Genomic DNA, 26,951 nt, shown 5'->3' with positions numbered 1-26,951 from the left:
AATCAAGGAACTGAAAAAGACTGTGAAAGTGCAAAGGATTATCCTGACAGTTCTTTCACTGTAAGCTCTGGCCGAGGGAAAAAAAAGAGCTACAACTAAAATATTTTACTTAATATAAGACCTCTTTCAATCATCCATATGAAAAGTTGTTTTCTTTCTAGAATTTGATAGCTTAAGATCTTCTAAGCTACAAAGATATACAATCGCAGGTGAAATTGCTAGGACTTTCTACCAGATTTCTAGATATAGATAAGGAAAAATCGAAACTGATACACAGAAGCTCGTAAACTGTTTCCAGATAATAGATGAACTCCCCGCCCTGTTTCTTGGTTTTACACAAAAAAAGTATTATTAGTACATTCAGTTATCCTTTGTTAAAATGTCAATTACAACCCTGTATATAAATCCACACAGCAGACTCCATATAATCCCAAGAAATAAAATAATGTATATATTTAAATACTGTGTGGACTTTACTTAATCTACAATGTTTGTTTGTGCTTGGTCCTTTTAAAATGTTTCACTACTTATGGTTTATTTTTGCCACTTGTAATTTACAATCAACATCTTCTTGCTAAAAATTGTGTATTATTTTTGTTAAAGCAAATGTGCAGAATTGACCTTGTGTATCCATTTGTAGCATATTAATGTACCCTTCTTCAATTAAAACCACTTATATGCTCTTGCACAGAAGCCATGCATGTCATTTTTTTTTGTACATACTCTCTTATCCCATATCAGAAAGCGGTAAGTTCATGGATTCAAAAAAATACATCTATGATCTACATGTTTTGTTCCAAAAAGAATCATTTAGGGGTAGCGGAAAAGGCTGGATCTGAAGTCACAAAGCCAGCTACAACCTGTGTGAACTGTACTGAAGTTGAAGGAAAAGATGACATGACAATTATTTTTCTTTATTCTTTTCACTGTTATAAAGAACTCTAAGACATTAAAGATGTTCAACAACAGAAGAAATAACAAATACAAATTGAAGTAAAAATAACAATGGGACGGACTCATAACCACTGCACCTTGTACTTGTGTGAATTTTTTGAAGCAGCATTTTAAAAGCAGTGGTACAAATCAATGGGCACACCAGATACTTTAGTGGGGCAAGGGAACCAGAATTTCAACATAATTGATGGGGAAAAACCCTGACTGGCCATGAAGCATTCCTTCATACCAGTTTTCATCAATCTGATTGGTGAGAGTAATTATGTCGCCCTCCTTGAAGCCAAGTTCCCCTTCATTCTCTGGATCAAAGTCATAGAGAGACCGACAGCATGGCTGGTCCATGGGAGCTCCTGAAACACAGAAAGGCGACACAGGGTGTGAGCAGAGTTCAATGAGCAGCCATATATACCTATAAGAACAGCTGCAAAAGCCGTATGGATATATCCTTTCTATCTCCGGGAACTGCCAGCAGTGCAGTTCATACTATTGTTTAGATCACAATAATGATGTTCTCTTCAGTTTATGCTTAAGCCATAATTATTCGCAAAATGGGAATCTTTGTAAGAAACATTTCTTTGCAACGTCTTAACTCATCCTTCACTTACGTTACCACCTTTGCGGCATTTAATGGTTTTAAGCCCTATGCCCACCAGAAATTGTCTCTCCTCTCTTTCACCTATGCTTACTTTTTTCCGAGCATTCATTCTCAGTTTCACTCTTGTCCCTTCTATGAACTATTTCTTTCATCCTCCATTCTACCGTTCTGTAATATTCCATGTCATCCCTTTGTCGCCCAACAGCCACTCAGCTCATCCAAACTCTTCTCTTATATTCTTCCTTGCAATCACCACAACCTCTTTTTAGGGGTTGGATTTATGTTACATGCTTACAGTCACAGGCACTGTCAAAATGGTAAAGGGGATTATTCACTAAATGGAGAGTTTGCCAGATCGTTGTGGCCCTGAATAACGTATATTTTAACCACGCACTTTATACATTGAATTATACATTATGCAGAGCCAGTGCAGTCCTTTTTGCCTGGGAAACTTGCCAGTGTGGGCCTTCCTAATAAATAGTGAAGTGTGGGACTTGAAATCTGATAACTCCCCTTCCATCTCTTCCTTTAGTGAATATACCCCATAGTGTATGGCTTAAAACATGCAAACACGGAAGAGCATTGGGGAAGAACCAATATAGCATGCAATTACCATCAAGTACAGGGTAAACGAGTACCGAACAATAAAACAGGCAGAGTAGCAGACAACCATTTTATTCTACCGAATGAGAAACCCGTCTACCCGCAGTAGACTTTTATGGTTTATTTCACTCATGTTTATTTTACATTTTATAACGTAAAATTGTTTGGTACATTAGAGCTGCAAAGAAAGTAAAAACAATATGCCTGCATTGAATACTGGAATCCTTATGCATTGATCATTAGCAACATAAGGCTAAAGGGGATATCCAGCTAGCTTTCAGCAGTATCTGTAACATGTAGAAGAACGTAAAACCAGCGTATACATTCCAGCACGCTAAAACGGGTGCACGGCTCCTAATTGTCTGGCAGGGTTATGTAAAGTGTGTAAGTAAGGCCGCAGAGTGGGTGTGTGTGTGTGTTTATATGCTTTTAGAATGAGTGTGTGTTATTGTATGGTGGAAGAGTGCGTCAATACCTGCTGTTAGCATGTGTGTCTATGTATGTGTTACCATATGGTCTGTGTACACCGCAATTGAACGGCAAGCCCATTTATATATGAAAAGAAAAAACCTCTGTCAAGGTTGTACTTAGTGAAATGGGGAACAGGCAGCCCACGTCACCCATGTGTATAACACATCCATGTTGAACCCCACAAACTTCCCCAGAGCCCCATTATCATCAAGGACCTTCTGCTGGTGTTACCATAATATTAGTGGTGTTTAAAGTTATATCAAGAAAAACAAAACAGCTGGCAAATCTATTTCATTTTATAAAGCTTCATGCAATTTTTAGTAACTAGAGCACACGTGGTACAGTGGTTTCTCATCTGCACTGTGGTTAAATGGGGCAAGTAGTGGTCACTAGCAGTGTTCCCTCTAAGCTGTGCACTTGTGCGCGCGCACATAGCTTTCAGAGGGAGCGCACACGAACAAAAATTGTGCGCACAAGCAGTAGCGTACCGAAGGGGGGGGCGGTCCGCTACCGGTTGTGTGCACAGCACCCCTCCAGAGACGGACAGTAATGTCTGCCGCTAGAGGAGCAAGCTCGGTTGGGGAGATCAAGGATCTCCCTCCAACCGGCTTAAAATCAATCAAGGGAGCGGGAGGTCTGTTAATACAGACCTCCGATCCTGCTCCCTTGCGATGCGGGCGGCAACTGATGCTGTGCGTCGGGATTTGATGTCAGATCCCGGCGCACAGCACTGAAGCCACGCCCACCGTCCTTACTGCACCGGAAGGAGAGGACACAGAAGAGGAAGAACGAAGAGGAATAAAAGTGACAGAGAAAAGGTAGCATGGATGTGTAAGTGTGTGTGGGGGGGGATAGCATGGCATAGGGAGGCTGTAATCATATTCCTATCATGCTCAGGTTCCAGCATGTACTGGCTGCCTGGGCATGATAGGAGTGAGATTGCTGGTAGCATTTATATATTTTTTTGTTCACTTTTGGTGTGTTTACCACACCTTTATTAAAAGTAAGTAACACACCAAAATTGGACAGAAAAATTCGATAACAATATTAATTTATATATATATATATATATATATATATATATATGATTGCTAACAGCAATCCCACTCCTATCATGCCCAAGCAACCACTACATGCTAGAACCTGGGCATGATGGGAGTGTGATTGCTGTTAATCATATATATATATATATATATATATATATATATATATATATATTGTTATTGATTTTTTTTCTAATTTTGGTTTTACTTTTAATAAAAGTTTTTTTTTTATTTTTGTTTTTAAAGGTGTGGGGGGGTCATTTTCAGTTTCAGTCAAATGAATGCTTAATTTTCAGGTCCAGAATTTTCATTTCGGTGCATCCCTATATATATATATATATATATATATATATATATATATATATATATATATATATATATATATATATATATATATATATATATATATATATATATATATATATATATACACTAGGCCAGACACTAAAGTGGTAGGCCAACACCACATCAATGTTTGGCTTAGTATATAGTGATTGGGGTTATGCTGCATTATATGTCTGGCTCAATGTATAGTGATAGGTGTTATGTTGTACCACGGTCAATGTGTGCCTCTCTATATAGTGATAGGTGTTATGCTGTACCACCGTCAGTGCGTGCCTCAGTATATAGTGATAGATGTTCTGCTGTACCACTGTCAATGTTTGCCTCAGTATATAATGATAGCAGTTATGCTGTACCACCGTCAATGTTTGTCTCAGTATATAATGAAAGCAGTTATGCTGTACCACCGTCAATGTTTGCCTCAGTATATAATGATAGCAGTTATGCTGTACCACCGTCAATGTTTGCCTCAGTATATAATGATAGCAGTTATACTGTAACACCGTCAATGTCTGCCTCAGTATATAGTGATAGGTGTTATGTTGTACCACCGCCAATGTCTGCCTTAGTATATAGTGATAGGTGTTATGTTGTACCACCGTCAATGTCTGCCTTAGTAAATAATGATAACAGTTATGCTGTACCCCTGTCAATGTTTGCCTAACGATAGAAGCTATGCAGTTTTAAAGTGTGTGTGTGGGGGTCCCATGTACAGGATCCGCCCCCAGGTGCCAAAAATCCAAGGGAAGCCCCTGCGCACAACAGTTTTTCCCAATTTTTTTTTATCCTTTATGCGGCCTGGAGCCTCTGCTCGTGATCCGTTCATAATTTACTTATGCAGTGAGAATTTCACCTTTAAAAAAACATTACAGTAAGTAATACTGTTGTGTAACTAATACTACATTATCACACTATAATGTAGTGTTATTAACCATGAGCGAGCTGTTCCAAAAATATAGAATAACAATTTAAATTTAACGTTTGCAGAAGCATATTGTGCGCACCAAATTTTGGCTCTGGGAAAATTTTTGCACAAGAGAAATTTTCTGCGCACACCACCTAAGAAAAATTAGAGGGAACATTGGTCACTAGACAGTTGGTCTTTTTTCCATGCAGAAATGAGGGAATCACATGGAAAACCAGTAACGTAGTTTAGCATTGATGAAATTATGTTTTTTACAATCTTTCTTGATCTGTAGACCTGGGTGCTGTCATTGTTGACAGTCGAGTGATATTTTGGGTGAACTTCCCTGCTCAAGCACAACACAAAGCTGACTCTCTATGGCTACACTAATGAAGTCCTGACTTTCATTAGTTAGAGTGTCAGTGTCTGGGTCATTAAAGGTATTCATATTGTAGGCTGAGCTAAGGTTACAAAGCTAGAACATATACAGATTGTTAATATTCCGCTGTCTCAAAACATTATGTAAAAACTAGAGCCATTTGGAAAAAATAAAATAAAATTTGGTGTGAGATCCGCTTTAATGACGTATCAATATCGCTGCTGGTAGGTATATTACTGTTATGATGAGCAGGGAATATGAGTGGTTTGAGAAGGGTAAGCATTTGGTTTTGCTTGCACATACCTGATGGTTTTGGGGTTCCGGCCTGAGACATGCCACCATTGTGTTGACTGGTATCGCTGGGGAGTGTTAGTTCCAAACTCATGCGGGGTTTAGGCTGATACTCTCTCCTGGGCAGGGTTGAAGTATCTCTGATCCTGTAGAATTCAATAAAGCGTTACATTGTTGATGAGGCGGAAGAAAATACAAGTTTATAACATTTTAACCTCTTCTATAATGATGGTATTTTGTACCCAAAAAAAACCAGTGCTACTTTCTCGTTTTCACCATATGTTTGTTTAACCATGATGCACCTTTTCCATTTTTACAGTATCCACACAAATTATACATCAATGGAGAAAAAAAAAGAAAAAGAAGAGAGAGATGAGAGACAGACAGAAAGAAAGGAGAAAGAGAGAAAGAACAGAGAAAGAAGAGAGAGAGAGAGAGAGAGAGAGAGAGAGAAAGCAGAGAAAGAAGAGAGAGATTGGCAATTGTGGCAATTATAGGGAAAATATTAGATGGTATACATTACTGTTTCAAAGCCTTGCAGTTAGTACATCAGTTTCTAATGGTAATCATAAACACACAAAAACTATATATTTATGTATAGTAGGCAAGCTGGGATATTTTATTAGCAACATTTAGGCACTCGTGGGTTTTTTTTTCTTCAAAAAACACTTTTGTGTTACATGCAAGCACACAAATTAACCAAAATGTGTTCACCTACATCTCCAGATTACAGACATACTCTACATGTATAGGTTATTGTATAATTTTTTGGAAGCTACAGGGCACACTGCACACGCTCATCTACAAAACTGCACACCTCATATGGAAGGGTAGCCTCACATAAAGTAAAGAGATGATTGCCATTTTTATATAAAATATACATGTTTTTTCCCCTTGTTTTTATTTATTCGGGGTAATATGTGGGGGTAGGGCTTAGGGCACAGAGCCTGGTCACCTTGCATGGGAGTAGCAAGGGGGATCAGTCAAGACATCGGATTTTACCATAGATTAGTGGGCAAGGTGCTGGCACAGGTTAATTTTTTTTAAATTTATATATTTTTTTTACTTTTGATAGAATGGTAGCAGGCTGCCTACTCCGTGCAATAGTTTTTGACTTTATGCAACATTATTTATTTTTATTTATCCTAGGCTGCTGAGACATATATATAAATATAATGCTGTAGACCTACACCTGATTTTGTAAGGCTTCCGGCACGGGGATGGTTATCGATGATTATCGTGGACTGCCTGCACCAGGAATCGGGTAGTGGTGAGCATGGTGATGTTCCATGGGGTCATGGTTTGTAGGCAAACATTTTCATGACAGCATGGCATGTCATTAAGGTTTTTAGGGTTTAGTACATCATTTTAACATTATTGTGCGTTTAACTCTATGTGCCATCCATTATACCTCATTTTTATACATAAGTTGTGCTATCCCTTTCATAAGCTATTTTGCAACGAATGTATCTACATGGAGTCACAGTTATTTGGCCTGTAATCCTCTCTTTTTCAAAATCAAGCCAAATCAGCTAAAATATCTCCTTTAATGCCAATAGTGTCACTTACATGCATTTGTTATATTTACTTCCATGGGTCAGGGCTGTTTCTATTGTATAGTGCATTCATGAGAACTGAGACCAAAGTAGCTGTATGCAGGTACATTTCACTAGCTCAGTGCTAACTATGAAACAGTAGGAATATGCAAATGAGAGGGTCCATGTAACAGTGTGCAAGGACGCATTGTTTGCCATAATATGTCATGTAATATATTGTGATAAAAAGATAAAAACAAAATGCACCCGGATTGGTAAGAAATGTGTGTTTTTTAGTCTGCTACACTGCCTCATTTGATAACGCAGATTGTCCTTGTCTTCTGGTGTAGTTAGGAAGGAACAGCTCTCTTGTTAGCCCCACGCACACACTCCCACACACATATGCACTGTAGTCTCTTAAAAGCAAAATGGATCACAACCAAATAGTCCCAAACATAAAATCATATGAAAATGTATTACTGAGTTTATTAAGAGAAATTCCCACCATATGGTAAATCCAAATGAAAATTGGATTTCAATTTATAATTATAATGTGTACTATCTTTTCTTCCACAAGGTCAAGAAAATCAGATGCTTTTTAAGTGGGCTTTGACAGCACAAACTTCTTTATTGTTAATTTCGCACTTAACTGTGCTAAGGTGGTGAGACACACTTTACATTATACAACCAAGCACAATTTATGGTTAGGACATGAATACTTAAAGAATGTCATATATGTGTACAACTCTTTACAGGATAGTAAAAGATCTGTGAAAAAGAGGCAAAACAAAGCAAAAAGCTCAAATTGTTCATTCAAATTTTGTGTGCTTATTCACTCCCACTCTCATGTGCTCTCTGAATATCTCCATACCTCCCCCGCCGACTACTTTCACATCTCACAGATCCACTTCTTTTCTAGTATTTTCTTGTTCTTCTCTCTTCGGTCTTCCTTCACATCTCCACGGACATGACTTCCCGGAGAACTTCAGAAAAAATGGTGCAGCTTCCGGTGACATCCTCTCCCCCGACTGGATGCTCAGGGAAAGGCATGCTAGGAAGCTCTGCCATTTTGCCCGAATATAACGGCCTGTGAACTGTCTGAAAAAATGGCAGAGCTTCTTGTGACATCTTCTCCCTCGAATGGAGGATTGGGTGTGTCTGGAAACTCCGCCATTTTGGCCGAAGATCACTTCTCGCGAACTTCCACAAAAATGTTGGAGTGTGAGGTGATATTCTTTCCCTGATTGGAGGATATCAGCGGAAGCGCTGCCGTTTTTGCCGAAGTTCACCTGGAGGTCATGTCAGCAGAGATGTGGATAAAGAAAGAAGAAGAGCTGGGAGACACAATAGCAGAAGGCAGAGAAAGTAGGAAGCCATTTAGAGAGCCTGAGAAAGAGTGAATGTGGGCAACAACTAATTTAATTTCCTAATTTAAAAAGTCCCCCGATTTCCTCTGAATGGGCAGGAAACGTAATTCTTTGTCCGAAAGGAATAGGCCAAAAAAGAACCGACTAATTGGCCCGTTTGCACATTTCTAGTCTTTTACATACATGCATACATCCTCGCTCCCTCTCTAACTCCCTTATCATGTCTCCCTCACCTGTTCTCTTACTCCCTCCCATAATCTTCCCCCTGCTGCATTCCTGCTTCTGCAAGTGGGCAGGTCCAAGTCAGACTAACTGGGGGTTTGAATGCCTTAAGAGGTATTAAAGATGCATTTTACAATCACTGGGGAGATGTTTTGTGCACAGGTCCTGTCCAAATCATAAATATGGTTTTCTGTGGTCGAATGATTGGAGAGCAGGGTGGGCCAATGCTCTATCCCCCCTTTGAATCAACTGGACGTCCACATAGGATTTTGAAGGTCCAGTCCAAGATTCTGATCAAGCCTGCAATAGATGCACGAGACGGACATTTAAACTTCCTCAAGCCAATGAGTTAGTTAGATGGCTGGGGGAAAGGAAGTTCCCCTGTGCTCCCAGGGCAAAGAGAGGCCCTGAAAGAAGATCCCTGAGCCAAGTGAGGCATTACTTGCCTGGAGTTGTGTGTGTTGTCTGAGGGAGGTTTTCCAGAACCTGGCTTAGCTGGGTCTGGGAGGAAGCATAAAGTTAGTGCATATTTAGGCTATTCAGTCTGGGCCAGAGAATGTATAGGCCAAAGAGGGCTCCCACCGTGAGTTAGACTTTTATTTTTTGTACCATTTTGGTTTTGAAGGTTATTTGTTGTTTACACAAATGAAAACCACATAAATATGCTGTTCCTGAACCTTATTGCCCTAGAGGATTGTACTTTACATGAGAAGAGACTTTACTGGTCTTTTAGAGGTGACAAACCTTTAGGCGTTTGTCACAGGGGATATACAACGACATGCATCTTGTTTCTCTCTCTGGATTTGCCTGAAGTTCCGGATCTAGATTGTTTCAAACAGGCATTAAATTCACTTAAAACTTTACTTTTTCTCATACGTTGTTGTGACAAAGGTAACCTGAGATTCTTTCAATTTCCTGCATGCTTTTCTCCTGACCAATTTTACTTGGCCTTCTGATTTCATTTCTAAATTAGGTTGATTTTTTAAAACAGAAAGCTTACCTATGTTCGAGTTTCACAGTGACTTGCTGTAGGATTTGCACTGCTTGCTTGTGGTATTCCAGCTGTGATTGTACCAGTGCTGAAAGCTGGCTTACCTGTTCAATCTAACCAAAATAAAACACCATGCATTAGCTTATAACAAAAAACATATGATGGGCACTAAGGGGATGCTACTATATCCAGCTGGGTAAGCTACAATCTGTGAATGAGTCTAATAAAGTAAACTCTATTTTCTCTTTATCTCTTTTTATCAGAGAACTTGAGAGACCTGCTTGATTTGAATTGACACCCATAGTATATGGGTGTCAAAAGGTATAGCCTTTGGCTGGCTGAGGATCTGTAGTTCAACATGAGACATAAGAAAAGTTTAACCCTATGTGTGAAATTGATCTCACACACACAGATGACTCATGTGTAACTGTGTTTTAGTGGCACATTTTAGTATACAGTAGACACTATTATGGCTGCCGCCAGGATAAAGATATAATGGGGTTGTTTTATTTTGAAAAATAAAAGATAAAGTTACTTGAAAGAAAGAAACACTTCTTACATCCATCTCCAGCAGGTTGAACATGCTGGATTCTGCTATTTCTTTGGACTCATCAAATTTCTCTAGAGCCTGGCGGATTTCATCTTCTGTGAGCTTTCCTTGCCTTTTCTTCTTGTAATCGAAGTCCAGACGTCTACCCTCCAGCTTTTTTAAGTGATGCTGAAAATGAATCATTTGAATGTACCATATAATGTTAAAAATAAACTAAGCAATGTACATAAACATTTACATTAAAGGAAAATGGTCATGACTACAGGAGTAGCTCTGCTCCAAAAACACGCAGCGGTGGCAGACATTCGTGCCAGCACATTCGTTTCCATTTAAATGACCATCTCTAGAAGATAGACATCATTTTACATACAAGCAGGCAGTGAATCATAAGCCATCCACTCACCTACGTTACACAAATGCCAAAATGTCTAGTAATATTCTGTGTACAATAGCTAACTTCTGCCAACATTAGGTAGGTGGCCAAACAGCCATGATAATGCAGGGATATGGGAAAGTTGGTAAGAATGGATAAAATGGTATCATTATCGTGTCAACGTAAACAATATAAATATTGAGAATTCTTAAATGGACAGTTTCATATCCCTGGGGGATATGCCAAAGAATAATACATACTTTCTGAGTACTTTAACATGCATTTGTTTAAAAAAAAAAAAAAAAACTTAACTTCTCCTGAGCTGCAGATCTTGACCTATGTGGTCAAACAATTCATGTCATTTATTGGCTGCTGGAACAGTCCACTTTCTCCCTCATTCTCCATAAGCACTATGTTGTCTTAGTTATCTTATACCCTTTCCATCCCTTTCATGTAAAGGGATTGGTCTGGGGCTTACTGTGCTCACATAATCACAATTGTTTTAAAAATGTCTTAAAATTAAAAGCTCTTGAGGAGTTCTTTGATTTTTTTTTTTTGTTCCTTCATTTAATTCAAAGCTTTCCTTTCATTAGATACTTTGTTAATTAAATTCTATCTGTTGATGTAATACCTGAATTTCCTTTAGATCTTTGTCGTGCAGGTTTTGAAGAGGGTCTATGAAATTTTGCTTCACGTCAATGTCCAAGGAGTCTTTGATATCAGAGAGCTCCCGCATTGCTTCTCCCACATCAACAAGAGCTGGACCTGGGGGAAGAAAAATTATTATTTACATCTTAAATATATTGACAAAGGTTCTTATGCATTCCTTAGACCATTGACCTATGTACTCCGAACTTCAACCGAAGTTGAATTGCTCTAGCATGAGGAAAAAGCCTTGTTCTGGAATTGCGCATCTTCTAATTACTGTGACAATCTAATGAATCAATTCTTTTCTTTAATTTTAACAAGAGAACCTTGTATTAACCCCTTAAGGACCAGGCTGTGTTTTACCTTTTGTACCATTGGGACCGAGGCTGTTTTAATACTTTTGCGGTGTTTGTGTTTAGATGTAATTTTCTCTTCAATCATTTAGTGAACCCACACAAATTATATGTTGTTTTTTTCAGGACAAGAAGGGCTTTCTTCAGATACCATTGTTTTAATCATATTATCTAATTTCCCATAAAAAAAATAATAAAATATGATGAAAAATGTAAAAAAACCCCACATTTTCTGACTTTTACCCCAAAAATCTTTTACTCATCCAAAAAAGCTAATGAAAAACCCCACTAAATATATTCTACTATTTGTCCTGAGTTTAGAAATGTTTTTATGTTTTTTTCTGCACGTTATGGAGCAATAAGTACAGGTAGCGTTTTGCTATTTCAAAACCATTTTTTCCAAATCTGGTAATTCTTCCCCCCGTGTGCCATTTCGGTTATCTTTGAAGCCGGCCAATGCAATTTACCCCATCAAGTCATATATTTTTGAAAACTAGACACCCCAAGGTATTTCAAATGCTAGTATTTTAACCCTTTCCATGCATGAGATTCTACCACCAGCCTTTGCCACACTTTGTGTTAGTATTTTTTTGGTATTTTTTTTTACACAAATTGTACTTTGGGTATACATTTATAGCTCCAGGTATACGTCACTATCAAACAACACCCTAATATGTGTTCAATAACATCTCTCGAGTACAGTGATACCACCCATGCATGGGTTTGACTGCTGTTTAGGGTTAAAAGGCCACATTTGGGAAGTGCGCTTTTTCCCCCCTATTTTGGTCAGTCTGTGCCTATGCCCTATCTTTGAGCCTGGCCACTACAATTTACCTCATAAAACCATATATTTTTGAAAACTAGACACCCCAAGGTACTTAAAATGGTAGTATTTAACCCTTTCCATGCATCAGATTCTACCACCAGCCTGTGCCACACTTTGTGGTAGTATTTTTTTTTTTTTTTCTTCACACAAATTGTACTTTGGGTATAAATTTATAGCTCCAGGTATACGTCACTATCAAACAACACCCTAATATGTGTTCAGGAACATCTCCCGAGTTCAGTCATACCCCACATGTATGGGTTTGTCTGGTGTTTGAGGTTAAAATGCCACATTTTGGAAGTGCGCTTTTTTTCCCCCCAATTTCGGTCAGTCTGTGCCTATGCCCTATCTTTGAGCCCGGCCACTCCAATTTACCCCATCAAACCATTCATTTTTTTAAATTAGACACCCCTTGGGTATTTGAAATGCTTTTATTTAAATTTTTCCACGTCAGGATTTTTGGGAAGATACAGCGCTAATTTTAGCACTTGCTCATAATAATAAACTTTATTTTTTTATTTTATTTATTTTACTCTTTTTGGACTTTTTTTTTACATTTTGCTGGAACTGGATAGTTCCTCTAAAGCATAATAATTTTTAAATGTTACCATGTTTTTTTTAAGCTTTTTCTTTTTTTATTTTATTTTTTTTTAATTTTTTTATTTTTTTTTTAAATATTTTACTAATCACATAGTGATTAGAAAGCTGGGCTCCATTGACTTGTATGGTTGAATGCAGTACCTGTATTCAACCAGCAAGTGGAGCCAGAGTTCTCTAGAAGGTCAGGAGACTGTCTAGCGAACTTTTTCAACTTTATTTTTTTTTTTCCCGGGCCGCCGCCATCTTGCGGATGGTGAAGACTGCGTGTAGCTGCGGCTGTGACCGCTCTCTGGAGCGGTCACAGTCCATCAAGAGGTAAGTGTTTGGTGTCGCTGGATGCCTCCTGATCGAGGCATTCCAGCGACACCATTGAAGTTTAGGAGGTGATCGTTGATCGCCTCCTAAACGCTTTTAAAACGGGTGTCCGCCGCCATACAATGTATGGCGGCTGTTGATGCCCCGGGGAGGGGCCAGACATGGCCCATCATGCCGATCTCGGTGTTGCTGAATGCCTCGACATCGAGGCATTACAGCAACACCGTTTAAGCTTAGAAAGTGATCATTGATCACTTTCTAAGCTTGTTTAAGTCTGATGACGTGTCAGGCACGTCATAGGTCGTTAAGTGACCGTTTTGCATGACGTGCCTGACCCGGCAATGGACGTTAAGGGGTTAAAGTATGAAATATGTTCTTTCACAACAATCAAAAACACATCATTTCAAACATTTATTAACTGTATCTGCAAAAATAACTTGAATGTGATGACTAAGTGACATGGAGTCCAAACTGTTCAATGTCATTCGTGAAAGTTCAAGCAACATTGTTGATTAAATGTAATAACTAAAATTAATAGTGGATCATTTTTTTTCTGGATTGCAGCGTTGAAAATACAGTACATACCATATGGTTATAGGTATAAATGCTAGCGTGCTTCGTTTAATGACATGCATGGTTTAATATTAAGAATTAGTCATACTGTGTAAAAACAAAGAGAATTAAATTGCGTACATGAAAGACTGCATACAGCAGGGACAGATTGCCAGCTGCAACATGATCATGAAATAATGAGGCATTTCAAGGTGCAGAATTTAACCATTTATTTTTTTACTAAACACAGTATAAGAAATATAATTCTCAGTACTGGCGAATGCCATCACCGAAATAATGATTTAATCACAAAAAATATCGTCTCCTGTATAATATATATATATTTGTTTCTTTAAAAACTGAAAATATTTGTGTTGTGGATCAAGCCATTAGCAGGTAGTCATAAAGGTAGTTTAGCATTGACAAATACTTGGCTTTCTTTCAAACAAACTTGTCGTGTGATATTTTGGTGACTTTCTCTGCCCAAACACCATACTGAGCTGATTATTTAAGGCAATGCTAATTAAGGCTAATGAAAGCCTGTTTTATCTAATAAAGTCCATACACTTTCAGTGTATGCATATGGGATATTAAGACTGAGCCTTTCTATTATCTACCACAAGGAAGATTGTTTATGTAGAAGGGGTAAGGTAACAGAGCTAGAACACATAAAATGTCTTATACGCAGCTGTCTGAAAACATCCTAGAAGAAGGAGGGAGTGGTCGACTGTGTCGAAGGCAGCAGAGCGGTCAAGTAAGATTAAGACAGAGTAGTGGCCATTGTTTCTAGCAGATAGAAGGTCATTTGTGACTTTGGTGAGAGCAGTTTCTGTCGAGTGCTGTGGGCGGAAACCGGATTGCAGGGGGTCGAGCAGAGAGTTTGAGGACAGAAAGTGGGTAAGCCAGTCGTAGATTAGTTTTTCTAAGAGTTTAGATGTTATTGGAAGTAGTGATATGGGGCGGTAGTTAGCAGGGGAATTTGGATCAAGGCAGGGTAATAATCTAAGTTCAGGGACCTATGTATGCATCATAATATAAGACCATAGATGGTGTAGGTTAACATATGACACAAAAAGAGTGTTATGAACACACAGGTTTGTAGAGTCTTTCACTACTGGGGATGGGCAGAAGGAAATCCAGAAAGTCTCAATTCAGGGATAACTACATTTCAGAGGCAATTTGTGAATGGCAAGGGGAAGTGATCTGTGCTCAATGTCCCCAGTTATTTCAGATATGACTTAATACACAAGCACAACTCGCAGGAAAGTCAACTGCTGCAAATTTCCTCCCCACTATGCTACTTGCAGAAACAGATTTAAAATCTATTTGATAAACTTGTAATTATAGGCCATTTTTTTTTATAAATTCCAGGGAAAGGTGAATCTTATAAAATTGTCTGCCAGAGGAAAACATATGTCGGTGGTAAAAAAAATTAAATATATTACCAAAGTTTGAGTCGTCTCCAATTTCCCGACCATACTTCAACATTGCTTCTGCTAACAATGCTTCAGCTTGCGGGTAACCCGGTCCTTTATCTTGGCCTCGAATCTTCGACATTGTATTGATCATGCTGAGTTTAGCCCGGGAAGCTGTAGATAAGAAAACAGATGTGTGATAATGCCATGTTTATTTGTTTTATAAATCTGAAATATATACATATATATACACACAAGAGATATTTTTAGCAGCGCTATCTCTATTCAGAGCTGATATGGTAGGTTATGTATGCGGATGCATTTCCAAATTGTAAAACTTTTTGTACTACAGAGAAGGTTGATAATATTATAGCATCATTATTTTGTACATCAATGCCTTTATTGAAAGATACTGTTCCACATTCTTTTTCTTTAAAATAACATACCATTTTGCTGTATTTTCTTATTGAAAACATTTCAGCGGGGCATAAGAATCCTGTATGTCTTGATTGCTATGTATCCCCTTTGACATCACAGAAGGGGTATTACCTTTAAGCTTTTCTAATATCTCTTGTCACACCTATCACACAGAACACCTTACTCAACCACACTCACTGGTCATCAATGTGTAAATGTGGGTCTGTAGAGGTTTGCCGAAACAAATTTCTTTAACGAATTGAAAATGCCCCCTGGAATTTTGGGCCGAAGTGAATGGGCAGTTGTCCGAAACGAATGGGCCAAAAACCAAACGAAGAATTTGTCCGAATAGTTTTTGGCCTATTCCCACATGTCTATTGCACATCCAAACTGCTGTGTAGGCTGATAAGTATTTTACTTGTACAGTGAATCCAAAATCCATAACGTGGTGGGGAAATGAATTCCTACAATTATAGTCTTGTCATCTGAAAGAATAACAATGAATATAACTACCTTTTATCAGTAATTTTCATATATCAATGTTGACAGCAAGTATGGTAATTTGTAAAATTATGCAAACCTGTAGAGTCAAAGACACCTGAGGACCAAGTTCAGTCAATTTACCCTAGCACTCGCAGATTATAGCACAGCTCAGATAAAGATTAAAATGTCTTGTTCAAACCATAATCAATTATTCTAATATATATCATAAACAATGCGTTAGAAAACATTGCAGATACAATACAGTTTGCACATTATTGTTATTACCTGGATTAGGCTGGAGATATTCTATCGATTTGGTCATTATTTCCATCACAGCCCTACTGGTCACGTCAACTTTCTACAATAAAAATGAAGGGAATAAAACAGTAAATGTTTAGTGTTCAATTATTTTCTGATGTATAATTTCATGTTACAATCAACACCACTCTAAAACCCAAACTGAGTAGTGATTAAACAGTGTCAGTAGCCTTCCTCAGCACATGTTAAAAGGGAACTCGACCATCCTGCCCACATCCTTTTTGCAAAGCTTTGAGTAGGAAAATAATAATGTAGTAATGTTTCTTTTAAATCTCGATAATTATTATTGGGGTCCTAAGTCCCATATGGAAGCCACATTTTGCAGAAAAAGACATTTTCGGCAATGCATGGCCTAACACATGGGGCACATGATGGCATTGGAGGATAGTACTATACCACCACCGGGAAACAGTGGAAGCTCCCTTTTAACATTTTTATGAGAAAATTTGCTATGCACTTTGCAGTCTTTTCTTTTTAATATTTTCTTAAGAAGAAAGAGGAACATTGTAATTAGGCTGGATTCCAATCCACTCACGTGCTAAATTTAAAGGGAAGACAGCTGGAGTGTTAATGACATAGTACAAGATGGTATTATTGTAACTATATGTGCTTCTAATACTATATGCTGCAGAAGTAAAGGTTTAATTGGGAGGCACCTGTACTTTTGTGGTTCTCCACAGGATACACAATGCAGTGTCATGAAACAGAGAGAGCTGCTTCTGCTATTAGCGAGCGCTAGCACCTTGACTCTGTTATGTTCATAATTATGTCTCTGGATGCATTATGTGATAAGAATTACTTATCGCTGGGTTGAATTTTATGGGAGATTACAAGTAATTAAATAGCAATGTAACGGAAAAAAGATTATACCAACAGAAAAAAATAAATCAGATATACTGACCCAGAATCAAGTAAACAAAAAAAACGGTGGTACAGTTTGTCATCTAATGGTTTTTTTTGTAATCTATACAAGGATTATCATTTAATTGTCATTTAATTCAGCTGAATTAGTTGTGATAGAGTTATGCCTGCTATTGAATCCTGTAACACTCAGATTTTTATTTTAGTTGGTTTTGGTGATCTTCATGGTGGTTTGTTATTACATCACAAATTATGTTGTCAGCTTTAACTGCTATAGTCCTTTGTCGCTTCATTATTATACTTAAAATGTAAAAGGTAGTTATTTGCCCCTGTTGCTAGCTTTCAGCTGTGAGTAATCAATGGGTCGGTACTTTGTTTCAGAAGCAAAACCGATGGCTTACTAGGGAATTCCCTTGTTTGAAGGACACTATAGAATCCCAGCTGCTGTAAATTCTATCCACAAAAAAAGTTGTCTATCCCAGGTTTGGGCACAAGTCTACCCTTAGCATGCTTATAAGTGCGGTCATAATGACCTGACATTCAAGAGCAGGACAATTCTGGAAAAAATTGCAGTTGTGCAGTTGAGGACTTTTTTTTAGGATTTTATCTTAAAGCCTAGGTTTTAAAAAGACCACTATCACAATGAGGGTTCTATTTAAAGTCCAGAACTAGCAAAGGGAAGCCACTATCAAAGCTACCAATGGAATGTTCCTATTGCCATTGCAACAGAGGAGAAATGTTAAAATAGGTCATAATCCAAAACTAGAGGTGTCACGGTCAGGACTACTTGCCAAGCCGTGACTGTGTGGAGGGCGTGGGCATGAAGGGGTTAATAGCACCAGGCCTCTGGATTTACTAACTTTACCCCTTTACAAGGCATAAGCTATACCAAATTAACCCCCAAATCCTGCCTGTATCCCCCCAGGTAGTCTGCCACCACTCATGATTTTGATACCGGATTCGTGAGAAATCCGAATTAGAACCTTTATCTCTATATATATATATATATATCAACCCACCCCGGGCAAACAACATATATATATATATATCCTGTAGAACTTAATAACAATATGGTAATGTGTTATCCTCTCTTAGGGTTTGTGGATATCAATACTAGAGCCCAAAGACAGACTTGGATTTTGAAGATTTTAATAACAAAAAGACAAAGATTACACAGAGCCAGAATTACAAAAAACAAGATATACAAAAGAAAAATAAAACAGCAAACAGTTCTTAAAAAGAATGGGACTTAAACACAGGACCCTCACTCACGAGTTTCTCCAATAAGCAGGCCTGTGGGAACTCCTTAAGTCCAGATGGTTTCTTACGATGTTGTTCCGATCAGAGTATATCATGGAGTTCTGCCTTTCGGTCACTGCATTGTCCCTAAATCAGACTCGGTTTCAAGAAAACGCCCCTCTGACCACATGTCCTATTATATGACACCTTTTCCAAGAATTGGTTCCCATCTTTGATGTGCCAATAAGTTATGGTGGGGTAAAGGTGATGGAAACCCCTCCAATTAAGCTAGGAATGGAATTCCAATAACTCAGGGTCCTTATCTGTGAGGCCATGAATCACCACAGGGGTCCTTTGGGAAGATGACACCTCTCACCAGAACAGATACAGAGGGCATGCACAAAGAAACACATTTAAATCAGCCTCAGATTAACTAATTGAATGCTTAAACAAAGAAACTAACCACCTCTGCTGGGTTACCCTTCCATGCATCCACTACGTTATATGAGTTAATCATGACACCTCCCCCTTTAAGATGGTGGACAGAGGAGGTCAGCACACGCTGATCTACTATGTCTGCCTAAATTCTAGTCTCCCCCTGACAAGACAAACAGTCAGCGTTCCCATAGAAGCTGACTTGTCACAACCGCCAGTAGAACAATACTGCTGTAGCCCCGGACTCCATCTGAGCAACTTGCTAAACTTCCTCTCTAATCTAGCCACCTGAAGAGAAGGGTTGTGATAGATTATAACAGTGAAGTCACAACCATACAAGCATGGCCGTAACTCCTGCAAAGCACACACCATAGCTAAGCACTCTTTGCCAACCCTGGAATAAACCTCTTCCTTTGGCGATAAGTTACTCCGATGTTTCAAGGCCTCATCCATTTGTTTCTCTGCCCTGCTTAGGATAGCTAAACGCTGCCCATTCCCAAGCAAGACAGCACACGGGTGTCCATTGTCCTGGGCATCCGGTGTGGATCCCAGGCTCTTGGCTTCACCTACACCCACAGGGCGAGGGGTTTCTTGCTGACTGGTCAATGTAGCTGTCTTTTCGTCAACCCATACTATATTATCCTCATCTTGCTGGTATGCCACTACAGCTACAGGGGAAATATTCTGCCCCTCACACTGCCCACTCAGTGAACACACAAAAGGGACAACAGGGTGTGAATTTTCCTCCCCCTCCTCCTTATCTCCAGACTTTACAGCTGTAGGAGTCTTAGGCACAGTGGAGAAACTACCCCTTTCCTGCTTCTTAACCTCCAGCACTTTAAGGGTTAAAGTAAGCATTTCCTCTGGAGCATTAAAACTGAGTTTTGGCTGTTGATTCCCAGAAACATCACATTCCATATATCCCTTGTTTTGCTTAACAGGGATATCCTCAGACACCCCAAGATCATGCATTCTTTCTCCTGCACCGAGATCTAAGTGCTCAGGTGCTGTAGGCACGGTTGGGCACACATCCCCAGTCCCCTTTAGTTTTCCAGGGATAATACCTTCAGGACATACAACTTCTGAAGACACGCTGACTGAAGTATCCCCAGCATGCCCGAATTCCTTGGCTACCTGATCACCCATAGTAACACTATGCTTTTCCGTATCAGGGGGCATTGAACCAGAAGTGCCACTACAGACTCCCTGTTCCTGAACCTCTGCCCCTCCAAAGGTCAAACCACACGTTTCCCCTAGAGCTTGCTCGCTAGGTCTGGTCCCTTGGTGCACATCCCCCTCCATCTCTTCAGGAGACAGGATCCTGGGTGCTGGTTCAGACAGGCATACCTCTACCTTCCGGGCTCCCTCCCAGCTACCCACTACTCCTAAAGTTTCAGACAGTACCTTAGGTTGGACAGGGATCCTCCAATTTTACCATCTCAGGCCGCACCAGAGTGCAAGCAGCCCCCGTATCCCTGAGTCCCATAGTCACACGGCCACCTACAGTTACTCTTTGTAGGTTCTCTTCTTCATTCCCCTGAAACCTGGAAACAAACAAGACAACTGGGTGTTCCCCAACTGTTACACACTGCAAATTGTCTCCTTGTGCCTCCTTTGGTCTAGCCACAAATAAAACAGGTGCAGCTCCCCCAGCTGTACCTCCATTTCCATTTGTCCATGGAGATGGTCTCTTAGAAGGGCAGGTGGCACTCAAGTGCCCAATCTGGTTACACCGATAACACCGGCGGGTATCCCCCTGGCCCGATGTGGCCCCTGCTCTGTTGGCTAGGAAAGGTGTTAGTGATAAGCTCCCGGCTGGCTTAGGAGTTGGTGGCTGGTAGGCTGCTCCTTTCCAAGTGGATGGTCCTTGTGATGCTTGTACCCGCTTGGTTGTTGGAGTGCGGTTGTTGGCATAATCGTTAGCCAGATCTGCCGCCTCTGCCGTGGTCTTAGGTTTTCTGTCCAGAATCCACTCTCGGGCCTCCGGACTTCATGTGCTCAGGAACTGCTCCAAAATCATCAGATCCTCCAGGGCCTCATATGTAGTAACTTGTAGGCCTCCAGTCCATTGCCGGAAAACAGTCCGAAGCTGTCCCGCATATTCGGTGCAACTGTCCGATGTAGCTTGCTGCATCTCTCGAAACTTTTTCCTGTATAATTCAGGGGTGAGGTTAAAACTTTTTAACAAGGCAGATTTTATGGCCTCATAGTCCTGGTCAACTTCCATTGGTAAGGAAGCAAACACATCTAGGGCTTTCCCCTTCAGACGTGGGGTTAAATACTTTCCCCACTCTTCCTTGGGCAGCTGGTACTGCCGGCACACTTTCTCAAATCCTCTCAAAAACACATCCAAGTCAGTGTCCTTTTCCAGCATTGGAAAGTGTTCCAGGCGAGGTCGAACAGACTATATTGCTTTAACCGTAGAAGTTCCAGCTGATACCTCCGCTCAGCTTCTCGTTCAGCAGCTGCCCGCTCCGCAACTCTCTCTGCAGCCTCCCTCTCTCTCTCTCTCTCTTTCCGCAGCCTCCCTCTCTCTTTCCTTGTACTGCATAATCAGGTTGAGCTTTAGCTGAGGATCCACGCTCCCCAGATGTTTTAGTACCACTTGTAACTCAGAGTCCATTGCACTCAAGGCGTTAAATTTATCAGGAAAACATCCTTGATCCACAGGCTCTTCCAAAATCACATCTGCTCCAATGGCCTGCTCTGCACAGAGTTTATCATATTCCAGGAGATCCAAAATCAGCTGCTCTTTGCTTTTGCCAAAGATTTGTATATTCCTTTCTTGACAAACCAGCTCCAGAGATTATTTTGGCTGTCGTCGATATGCCTCCATAATACAGTATGGTAGAGAAAAACAAAAGGGAGAGGAACGAACTGTTTTGCACTATATGTCTGTAATTAGGCACTGAGTAATGTCTTTGGGAAATTACACAAAACCCATGTAATTTCTTCTAGTACTAAAATCACCAAACCGGGCAATACAAATAGCACTAAAAACTCTAGATATCCCACCTAGCTGCCGCCAAATTTGTCACGGTCAGGACTACTTTCCAAGCCGTGACTGTGTGGAGGGCGTGGGCATGAAGGGGTTAATAGCACCAGGCCTCTGGATTTACTAACTTCACCCCTTAACAAGGCATAAGCTATACCAAATTAACCCCCAAATCCTGCCTGTATCCCCCCAGATAGTCTGCAACCCACCCCGGGCAACCAACATATATATATATATATATATATATATATATATATCCTGTAGAACTTAATAACAATACGGTAACGTGTTATCCTCTCTTAGGGTTTGTGGATATCAATACTAGAGCCCAAAGACAGACTTGGATTTTGAAGATTTTAATAACAAAAAGACAAAGATTACACAGAGCCAGAATTACAAAAACAAGACATACAAAATAAAAATAAAACAGCAAACAGTTCTTAAAAACAATGGGACTTAAACACAGGACCCTCACTCACGAGTTTCTCCAATAAGCCGGCCTGTGGGAACTCCTTAAGTCCAGATGGTTTCTTATGATGTTGTTCCAATCAGAGTATATCATGGAGTTCTTCTTTGAGGTTGTTGCATTGTCCCTAAATCAGACTCTTTTGCAAGAAAAAGCCCCTCTGACCACATGTCCAATTATATGACACCTTTTCCAAGAACTGGTTCCCATCTTTGATGTGCCAATAAGTTATGGTGGGGTAAAGGTGATGGAAACCCCTCCAATTAAGCTAGGAATGGAATTCCTATAACTCAGGATCCTTATCTGTGAGGCCATGAATCACCATTCCTTTGGGAAGATGACACCTCTTGCCAGAACAGATATAGAGGGCATGCACAAAGAAACACATTTAAATCAACCTCAGATTAACTCATTGAATGCTTAAACAAAGAAACTAACCACCTCTGCTGGGTTACCCTTCCATGCATCCACTACGTTATATGAGTTAATCATGACAAGAGGATCAGAGGCTTATATGTAATGTAAGGAAGTTTTACTTTACTGAGGGTGGTAGACAGGTGGATGTGGTAGAGGTTAACACCATATGGGAATTTAAACATGCATGAATCTGAGTCGAGACTAGAGGCTAATTAAGGCTTCGATATTTAAAGCAGGAAAAAACAGGTAGACCATTTGGGACAAACAGCTCCTATCAGCCTTCAAATCCTAGGTTTCTATGACAGTCCCCATTTACCTATTTGCAAAAGTATTGTTCTTTATAAATGATCCCTAATATGTGTGCTACAAGACTAAAGAAGGTACATCTGTCTCGAGAACAAATTTGGGTCCTTCTCAAACAGTAAGTATATATATAGGTGATATTCCACCCCAAAATTAGAGTTAGGGTCAGAGTACTTGACCTTCTCTGATTACAGTATAACATCACATGACCTTATTGATTTGTTATTGTTTTAGCAATTTCCATTATGTATTTAGAAATTTGCTTGAACAAGTTGGAATTGTAGGGATATCTAAGGTTCAATCATTAACTAAAATAGCCTTAAAATGAAAGATACATTTTCAATGCCAACATTTGAGACGTTATTTTGTCACATCTAGAGCAAAAGCTAACTATTTTTTCAAAATCTTATTTGCCCATCAGAGTAGAAGAACTTAATGGTCTACCAAACACTCAGGACATGTACCTATAACTAGTGAACCAAAAAATGTAATTCTTAAAAAAACAGAAAGTAAAATATCAGTCTGCTTTTTAATATAGTGAATAAAGAAATGCAAAATATAATCAGGGCCGCCTTTAAAAATAACCCTGGGCCCCAAAGGTAAGCCTTGGCCATGGACAGATGGAATTTTTAAAGATGCCACAGACATAACTAATACAATTAATATAAATTAAAATATAATTAGCCTGTATATATATATTATATATATATATATATATATATATATTAAGGAAATCCAATACCAAATATAATATGCATAATAGACTATAGAGTATAAGCTTCCAACTAGTATGTCTTAACATGTTAATGTTACGGATAATATGTTTTATTGTCATTGTTAAGTTTGTATTTTCTCCTGGTACAACAGCACTACAGCATTTGCTGGTGATATAAATAAAATGTGGTAGTATTTAAACAATACAGTAAATTTACTCACCCTCTCCATCTCTTTAAAGTCCTCATCTAGTTTAGTGCCTTCAGCTCCGCCAACTTTCTCACTCACTTTCTGCAATGAAATATAGGAAAAACATTCAAATGTGTTTTTACGTACTGTAAACTGAAACAATGTATAGTGTTACCTAATAGAGTTACAAATAAACATATACTTATTGACAAACAGGTTAGTTAGATGGACACACAAATGAATAGAAACAGTTGTAATCAACAAAACTCCACAGACAAGGCCCATTAGATCTTCCCAAATACCTCGGTGTTGCCACTTTGTAACTGCCTTTCTAATTTTCTGTTTTTCTGTTCAGATTTAATACCACAGTTCCCTCCACCAAAGACATAGCCAGGTCATTTAATGCAAAGAGTGCTTTGGAATCGCAATATTAGTCCATGGGAGCCGGGTGCCTGAAGACTATGCTTTTTGGTGGGGGATGTGGGTAGACCTTTTCGCTCCCATATGCCTTTGAAGACTTCAGTGGGCCATTCTTGGCTTTACCAGGGAGGAGAGCAAAGTCTTTATATACCATTAGGTAGTGTGGCCCGATAAGAGATAGAATGGAGACCTGATGTTCCTCTCTGGTCTTACAATGGCACAATCCCCAGAACCCTTCCATCACCAACAATGCAAAGAACAATATCATAGGCTTCCTATGCTCTATGTTCTGAAGGCAAAAGCCTGTGCAGGCAGGGGCATGGATCTCTTGCTTCCTTCAGTAGACTACCATCAAAGAGTCTTCTTCAGGCTCAAAAAAACCACATTTTTTTTTTGACGTGGAGAGATGGTGGGTAAAAGCTGTATGGGCTGGTTAGGGCTGCCCTATTTCTAAACTCTGTTTGACACTGGGATGGAAACTGCTCAAAATTCACACACAAAAAATCCTTGTTTTGCTATATTTCTCATGTTTCTCATAAACTGGCAAGAAGATGCTGGCTTCATTGCACTTAATTTGTAGCAAAAACCTAAAAACAGGTTAAAGTCAATTCCTACGTCAAGAAATAAAAACCATAATAATGTCATGAGTATACCAAAGTAGACATAATAAATTGTATGTTTTCAATGTGGCAAAGATCCCTAAATTAATGATTCCATATACTAATTTTTTATCAAAATTGTATCGATACAATTTTCTCTAAGCATGTAGGAAAGACTGTTGCTATACAGATGTATTTATTTATTACAGCCAAGATGATGTTTGGCTTCAAGAAGTCCTGTGACATTTATTAACTCAAGCAAAAAAGAAGTTCCCTAGGAGAATGCATTTAATTCTCTGAGCAAGGAATGAAAGTGACATTTCAATTAAATTAATAAAAAGGAAGCAGAAAGACGGCGAGCCAGTTATAGAAAAGCCCTGTGTCATAATTGCTGGTAAAATCACCACCAACACACAAGACAAACAGTCAGCGGTGGATCTTGACCTGGACACCTTTTCATTGTCCATTCTGTCATTTCACGACAGGTGCACATCGGTATTCTTTCTAGTTAATTGGGAAATGACATAAATAGTGAAATCTGAAAAGAAAAAAAACCCCCATAGGAAGTTAATTAGAGTTTATGAAATTGCTCAAACATAATTAATGGATATGCCATTATTACAGAGCCTCTGTGCTTCATGTTCTCTTTAATAATTCACTTCTGCTTCAAAAACGGTTTGTGACTCATATCTACAACTAAATAAAGAACCTACATTCAAAAGAAAATATTGTACTATTAGTACTAAATGTTTTGTTAACATTGCATAACATTTGCATACGAAAAACCTCAGAATTCCCAAAATAATTAAACTCTGCTATGATTTTATGATGACCCCTTAATCAAAAATAATTATTTTAAACACAGACATGATAGGAAGCAGTAACATTGGTGCACTACATTCTCCATGTGTTTCCCTAGACTGAATACTGACCGTGAATAAATATTATAACTTTATAGATGATATGGTTGAGGGCATTTCCTAGAAAGTCATAGGGCTTTAAGCAGCATTTATATGATGATTACATCCTTTTTACAAGTTTTTATTCAAACACCTTCTACAATTATGTGTTGGGCAAAACTACATTGAGAGAAGTGCAATGGCTCTATGACAGTAGAAAAAGGTATCCACACAAACCTCAATGAGCCACACACATACTTTCCAGAGTTTGAGGACATTGGCAACAGAACCAGATATTAACAAATAGTTTTATTAATTATTATTATCTTGTATTTATATATGGCCAACAGTTTACGCAGCGCTTAATACAATACATAAATTCAAGGGGTATGACAAAACGAGAAATGACAGACTAAGATAAACCGATACATTAGGTGGAGAGAGCCCTGCTCGCAATCTTACAATCTTGAGGGAATGGGGTGACAAACATAAGGCACAGAGAAAAGGTGAGAGGTAGTGTGGTGGTTGTATCAATGACAATTTAAACACACCGGTTGATTAACTAATTTAGCACCTAAAACAAAGAGGGACACCAGGTCAGGAAGAAGTGAATAAGGTATATGATCCCCATTTCAGAGATGCCCCTCAAAAATGCACAACAGGTGCCTTTGTTCCACCATGACAATGTCTCCTGCAATACTGGTAACTCCATTATACCTAAATTACATTTCCACTATAATATATGAGAAATAGCTTAATTAGCGTCTACAAAGAGTATCTCTAGTACTGTGAAACTGCATTGTGGATAGAACATAGGCCCGTCGTCTGGACAATTGGCAACTGTCGTTTGCATGAAAACAGGTTCTA

General features: G+C 39.1%; 1 protein-coding gene across 2 annotated transcripts; it reads right to left on the bottom strand.

Moving 5' to 3' along the window:
- Nucleotides 1-1,104: 1,104 nt before the first annotated feature.
- LOC149284281 (endophilin-A1-like) lies at nt 1,105-24,265 on the bottom strand. 2 transcript variants are annotated; one of them, XM_089496932.1, is made up of 9 exons: nt 24,200-24,265; nt 16,515-16,587; nt 15,360-15,503; nt 11,252-11,385; nt 10,257-10,415; nt 9,707-9,810; nt 5,595-5,728; nt 5,065-5,067; nt 1,105-1,304 (listed from the first exon to the last, which is right to left on the bottom strand). In XM_089496932.1, exons 1-9 carry the CDS (start codon nt 24,206-24,208, stop codon nt 1,105-1,107), a joined length of 960 nt encoding a protein of 319 aa, XP_089353058.1. In that variant the 5' UTR covers nt 24,209-24,265. The 2 variants fall into 2 exon arrangements, with proteins under 2 accessions (XP_089353058.1, XP_089353060.1); XM_089496934.1 differs by lacking the exon at nt 5,065-5,067.
- Nucleotides 24,266-26,951: the final 2,686 nt, after the last annotated feature.

Source organism: Sceloporus occidentalis, unplaced genomic scaffold, assembly GCF_023333645.1.
Source record: "Sceloporus occidentalis isolate IW3139 unplaced genomic scaffold, rSceOcc1.0.p SCAF_96, whole genome shotgun sequence".
Lineage (NCBI taxonomy): Eukaryota > Metazoa > Chordata > Lepidosauria > Squamata > Phrynosomatidae > Sceloporus > Sceloporus occidentalis.
The sequence above is the reverse complement of the archived record's forward strand: the minus strand, read 5'-3'. Positions and strand labels throughout refer to the sequence as shown.

What these genes read in the sequence shown, in the direction of transcription:
- LOC149284281 (XM_089496932.1), bottom strand. An exon ending in TGGAGACGACTCAAACTTTG is followed by an intron (nt 11,386 to 15,359) that starts GTAATATATTTA and finishes TTCTTCCCCCAG; the next exon opens with GTCCAGCTCTTGTTGATGTG. An exon ending in AAGATCTAAAGGAAATTCAG is followed by an intron (nt 10,416 to 11,251) that starts GTATTACATCAA and finishes ATTCATTTTCAG; the next exon opens with CATCACTTAAAAAAGCTGGA.